This window comes from Trichechus manatus, unplaced genomic scaffold (genome assembly GCF_000243295.1).
Source record: "Trichechus manatus latirostris isolate Lorelei unplaced genomic scaffold, TriManLat1.0 scaffold00286, whole genome shotgun sequence".
Lineage (NCBI taxonomy): Eukaryota > Metazoa > Chordata > Mammalia > Sirenia > Trichechidae > Trichechus > Trichechus manatus.
This window is the reverse complement of record NW_004444222.1, coordinates 1,516,732-1,523,094: the sequence shown is the minus strand read 5'-3', so window position 1 is coordinate 1,523,094 and position 6,363 is coordinate 1,516,732. Positions and strand designations below refer to the sequence as shown.

The 6,363-nt window shown below is 40.0% G+C and overlaps 1 protein-coding gene across 1 annotated transcript; it reads left to right on the top strand.

Annotated features, from left to right (window-relative positions):
• The first annotated feature begins 400 nt into the window (after positions 1 to 400).
• On the top strand, positions 401 to 5,207 carry DSPP (dentin sialophosphoprotein). The gene is made up of 4 exons (XM_004390142.1): positions 401 to 451; positions 1,487 to 1,573; positions 1,704 to 2,708; positions 3,201 to 5,207. The coding sequence occupies exons 1-4, from the start codon at positions 401 to 403 to the stop codon at positions 5,205 to 5,207; spliced, it is 3,150 nt and encodes a 1,049-aa protein (XP_004390199.1).
• Positions 5,208 to 6,363: the final 1,156 nt, after the last annotated feature.

Genomic DNA, 6,363 nt, shown 5'->3' with positions numbered 1-6,363 from the left:
ATCATCTTTTAAGTTCATCTTAGTAGAATTAGTTAATACTTGATTAAAGCTATTCAGAAGTTATTAACATCAGGAACAGCAGAAGGACAAAGTTATGGCTATACCCTTTTCACCTACATGGTTGTTTCCCTCCATTGGCCTGGGCAGAAGAAGTGTAGGTAGCTGCACCAGTGCTGAACTTGGTGGTGCCCCTGTACGTCTCCATGACCACTCAGGTATGTTCTGGAACATCAAGTCTTGACAGTGTTCTTCTCATTTTGGATATGTACTCCTTGCCAAGGAATAGGGAAAATGCTTATAGAACAAAACAAGGCATTACTGTGGTTATCATTTTTTACTTTATAAGTAATTCTGTGCTGTCTTTTTTTTAAACAGCCATTGATTAATATTCTTAGAGAAAATGAAGATAATTATGTACTTTTGCATTTGGGCAGCAGCATGGGCCATTCCAGTAAGTATACCTTCTTCAAAAACCTCCTTACTGTGCTGTGTCTTTTAACCGTACATAAATTTTTTTTCCTTAGACTTTGTAGCTAAGTTGAATCTAAACACTTAGATTTGCATTGAAGACTTTACAAGGTACCTTTAGGGTCTCAATAAAACCAAACATGCCCTCCAATTAATATTCTGATTCTTCCAACTGACACTCATGTCTTGTCAGAAGGGTACTTATTTTAAAAATTCATTCAGATTAATTTGCATCTGATGCTCAGAAGTCATGGAGACTTTATCCATCTTTGCTTCCTGCTTTATGAATTTCATTTTAATAGCAATGAAGTCTCTATTGTTCAGAAAGTTTCCAAGAAAGAATATAAGGAAAAAAAAGGATTTTTTAAAATATATGAGAAAAGCAATGTTTCTCTCATAGAGTTATTGTTTATATCTCTATAAAATTAATGATACGCTCACTGTGGAAAATCTGGAATATACAGGTAAACACAGATAAAATTAGAAAAATGAAACCATTTATTATTTTATTAGCCAGCTCCCATGATTAACATTTTGGCCTATTCTCAGAATATCAAAATTTTGGTATTTATGTAGTCGAGAATTTTCTCATGTGTGTCTCAAATGTGCTCCTGAAGAGCACAGAAGTAGCATATTTCTTAATTTTGTTTCTGCACCAGCTCCGGTCACACCTACTACTCTTCTTAGGGGCCTTGTGCTATTGCAAGAGGCTCATTGTACATGAACACCAAAGGTCTACCTCTTTTTCTTTAGAGAAGATGATTTTCCTTCTACAATTAGTAAGACCATTGGGAAAAATATCTGTATGCTGGCTTAAACCCTGTAAAAAATCACTTCTCTTTTCTACCTAATTAGATTGTATTTTGGCCTTTGTCTCCTATTTTTTTCTTTTCTTTTTTGGCCTCATTTAGGAAAAGAAATGCATGTGTCTGTGTGTGTGTGCCCACACGCATGCATACACATGCACACATATGTACTCAAAATAATTTTTCATTTTGCAATATTTTTGCTTTGACAGGTTCCTCAAACCAAACCCTTGGAGAGACATGCTGTTGATCAATCTTTGAATTTATATGTACTAGCAAAATCCAGTGTGCCAATACAGGTATAGAATATTTTCTGTTTCTAAGCTTTCTTTAGATTCCATTAACTTCCCCCAAATTTTCATCCATCTTTTGTTTGCTTTACTTGAAGATGGAATCCATAATGTATTTTCAATTGTTACTCTCTTTCAGGATGAGTTAAATGCCAATGACACCACCAAAGAAAATGGTGTCCCCATGCATGAAAGTGAAAGAGGAAGGCAACAGTATACAGAAAACAGTTGCAAAGGAGAGGGGAATGGCTCTGAGTGTGCAGAAATAGGAGGAAAGAGTTCTTACACACATTCCATGTTAGCAGATGCAGCAAATATCGAGGATGAGAATGGGGGCACAGAAAAACCAGAAACATACGGTCATGATGCGATACATGGAAATGAAGATAACATCACAGTAAGTGGCATCGGAGGAAAAGTAAACATCATTGACAACGTTGGAGCAGCAACTGTGAGCAATGTTAATGGAAATACTGATAAGAATATAATAAATGGGGATGTAGGAGATCCAAGCCAGAGTGAGAATGCCACTGTTGTCCCTGAAGATGGAAATCAAGTAGCTGGAAGCAATAATAGTACAGACCACGAGGATGCAATAAATGGGAATTCCTGGGGAAATGAGAGCAATACAAATGAAATAACACCTCAGAGGGAAGGTGAGATACATGGGAATAAGGAGGCTGCAGCAACTCCAGGGCGAAGAGGAACTGACAATGGAGAAGGTACTGGCCTGAGTGATTCTGATGGGAGTCCTAGCGGGAATGGAGCAGAAGAAGATGAAGACAAGGGCTCTGGTGATGAAGATGAAGACACGGGGGATGGAAATGAGGGTGCCGATAACAGCAATGGCCAGGAAGGTCAGGGTAATGGAAAAGAAGACAATGAAGAAGGCAATGACAATAGAGTAGGTCAAAATTCAATCAGTACTGAAGATGATGACCCTGAAGATAAAGAAGATCCTCATAATGAAAATGATGGTGACAACACCTCCAAGAGTGAGGAGGATTCTGACGGTATTCCAGAAAACAACGATGACAAAAGAATAAAGAACATCAAAGAACTCAATCACAAAGAAAGTAAAAGTGTGGACAATGGAATCACTGCAGAATCAGAGCCAAGCACTGCTGGGAAGAGCAAAGATAAGGTTAGTTTGTAAAACTGATTTTTTCAACACAGTTTAAATCCTCCCCCCCACACCACTGATGATCAGCACAACAATAAATCATGACAAGCACCCGTGTACTGTGTATATTTACACACAAATTACTTGAATATTTAAATGTGAAAGATAGAGCCATTACTTGACTTTGATATAGAACAATCTTGAAAATCAAGCATTTCTGAAGATTTGGTTACAATTCTAGAAAATATCTTATGCTAAATTGTGGATGCATCATGTAACTACTTACGAAAGTTCCCACTTGGCAGAAATGTGGATGGATTTTTGTAGGACCTAAACACCAGAGCTTTCAAGTACTGAGTAAGGCATATTTTACAAATAACTGCTTCTGAAGTAATGGCAGTTAACTCATGTTTGTCTGGATGCTTTCTTTCCCCAGTCGGTCTCCCTCAGACCAATGCAATTCTGCAGCAAAACATTCACTAATCAATCATTCGTTTCTCTATTGTTTTATAGGGAATAGAAATTAAAGGCCCCAGCAGTAGCAACAGAAATAATATTGCCAGAGAAGCTGGGAAAGTCAACGAAGATAAAGAGAGTAAAAGACAACATGGAACGATCATGGGCAAAGGAAATGTCAAGACACAAGGAGAGGCTGACAACATACAAGGACCAGGCCAGAAATCAGAACCTGGAAATAAGGTTGGACACAGCGAAACTGGCAGTGACAGTAATAGTAATGGATATGACAGTTATGAATTTGATGATGAGTCCATGCAAGGAGATGACCCCAATAGCAGTGATGAGTCTAATGGCAATGATGATGCCAATTCTGAGAGTGACAATAACAGCAGGAGTCGAGGAGATGCTTCTTATAACTCTGATGAATCAACTGATAATGACAATGACAGTGACTCAAAAGGAGACAGAGATGATGCTGAGAGTGACGACAGCACACCAGACGCTAACGATAGTGACAGTAATGGAAACGGTAACAATGGGAGTGAAAACAATGGCAAACCAGAGAGTAAATCAGACAGCAGTGACAGCGGTGACAGTGACAGCAAATCAGACAGCAGTGAGAGCAGTGATGGTGACAGCAGTGATAGCAGTGACAGCAGTGACAGTGACAGCAAATCAGACAGCAGTGAGAGCAGTGACAGCAGTGATAGTGACAGCAAATCAGACAGCAGTGAGAGCAGTGACAGTGACAGCAGTGACAGCAGTGACAGCAGTGACAGTGACAGCAAATCAGACAGCAGTGAGAGCAGTGATGGTGACAGCAGTGATAGCAGCGACAGCAGTCATAGCAAATCAGACAGCAGTGACAGCGGTGATAACAGTGACAGCAAATCAGACAGCAGTGACAGCAGTGATAGCAGTGACAGCAGTGACAGTGACAGCAAATCAGACAGCAGTGACAGTGACAGTAGTGACAGCAGTGACAGTGACAGCAGTGAGAGCAGTGACAGCAGTGAGAGCAGTGATAGTGACAGCAAATCAGACAGCAGTGACAGCAGTGATAGCAGTGACAGTGACAGCAGTGACAGCAGTGACAGCAAATCAGACAGCAGTGACAGCAGTGATAGCACTGCCAGTGACAGCAGTGACAGCAAATCAGAAAGCAATGACAGTGACAGCAAATCAGACAGCAGTGAGAGCAGTGGCAGTGACAGCAGTGATAGCAGCGACAGCAGTCATAGTAAATCAGACAGCAGTGACAGTGACAGCAAATCAGACAGCAGTGACAGCAGTGATAGCAGTGACAGTAAATCAGACAGCAGTGAGAGCAGTGACAGCAGTGATAGTGACAGCAACTCAGACAGCAGTGATAGCAGTGACAGTGATAGCAGTGACAGCAGTGACAGCAAATCAGACAGCAGTGATAGTAGTGACAGCAGTGAAAGCAGTGATAGTGACAATAAGTCAGATAGCAGTGACAGTAAATCAGACAGCAGTGACAACAGTGATAGCAGCGACAATAGTGACAGTAGTGATAGTAGTGACAGTAGTGACAGCAGTAAGAGCAGTGATAGCAGTGACAGTAGTGACAGCAGCGATAGCAGTGACAGCAATGACAGCAGCAACAGCAGTGACAGCAGCGACAGCAGTGACAGCAGCAACAGCAGTGACAGTAGTGACAGCAGTGATGGCAGTGACAGCAGCAATAGCAGTGATAGCAGTGACAGCAGTGATAGCAGTGACAGCAGTGATAGCAGCAACAGCAGTGTCAGTAGTGGCAGCAGCAGTAGCAGTGACAGTAGTGACAGCAGTGACAGCAGCGATAGTGACAGCAGTGACAGTAGTGACAGCAGTGACAGTAGCAATAGCAGCAACAGTAGTGACAGCAGTGACAGTAGTGATAGCAGTGACAACAACAGCAATGACAGTACATCTGACAGTAGTGATGAGAGTGACAGCAAGAGCAAGTCTGGTTATGAAAACAACAATGGAAGTGATAGCGACAGTGACAGTGATGACAGTGAAGGCAGTGACAGTAATCATTCAACCAGTGATGATTAGAACAAAGAAAAAAACCACGAGATTTCTTTTCTGAAAAGTTTGGCAAATAATTGATAAGAAATAAAGATTTCCAAGAAAGTAAAGAAAGGGGAGAGAGCAACGGAAGACAGATATATATATATATATATATATATATATATATATATATACCTGACCTCAGAAACAACTTGGGGAATAAAATCAAACATTGGCTTTGGCTTCAAGTCCCCAACTCTCTGAGAGAGAGAAGCTGAATGCCTGTCCTCTGGTTGCATGCATGTTAAAATACATTCACATGATGAATATATTTTGTTAAGAGTGTAAATCTAAATATGAAAAAACAGTCTGAAACATTCTTTAATATTTTACACAGAAACCTCAAGTGATCACTCTCTATATGATAACTTCAATTCAAATGCCACATGCTTTAGAGAATATGGCAAACCAATACATCTTATGAACAATCTATGCCATTGCCTTAATCCTCCAATAATTATCCATTCTGGATAGACGATATGCCTACTGCTGACTAAAAGATACTACTATGGTGATATGACTTCTAGCTTGGCTACAGATTCATTTGCTTATTCTAAGGAAGACATACACTTGTAACATGGGGAAAAAAATCACAGCAACTATTTAACCCATCTGGGCAACGGTAATAATCTTTTTAAAAAACAGAGTAATTATAAATAATGGAAATTCTAAAGAGTACTCACCAGAGAAGAATTCTGAGGCTGGCTTAGAAAATAAAATCTGATGTATAGTATTTCATTCCTACATACCACTGGATATCCAGCACGAAGTCTCTAGAATCATTGATAAACTCGATGTGGTGCTTAGAACAGTGTCTTGCTCACAGTAACCATTCCCCAAATATTAATAAAGAAATGAATACGTGAATGAATGACTCTTAGGGGGAGGTTCATTTTTTGAGCTTGAGGTTGACTCTATGTTCAGAATTTTGTTAAGTGATAGCAGCTGCTTGTCATTCACGTCCGTCTCACCAAGACAAACTTCGTTCGCTTTTCTGTTTTAAACCCCCACCTGCTAAAATTTGCAAACCAGACTCTGAGTCTCCCTTCCTGCTATTAATCTCTTTAATAAAGCCAACAGTTGCTGGCAGATAATGCTTTGGAAAGCTCTTTCTTTTCTGAGAGTCATATATATAGCTAAA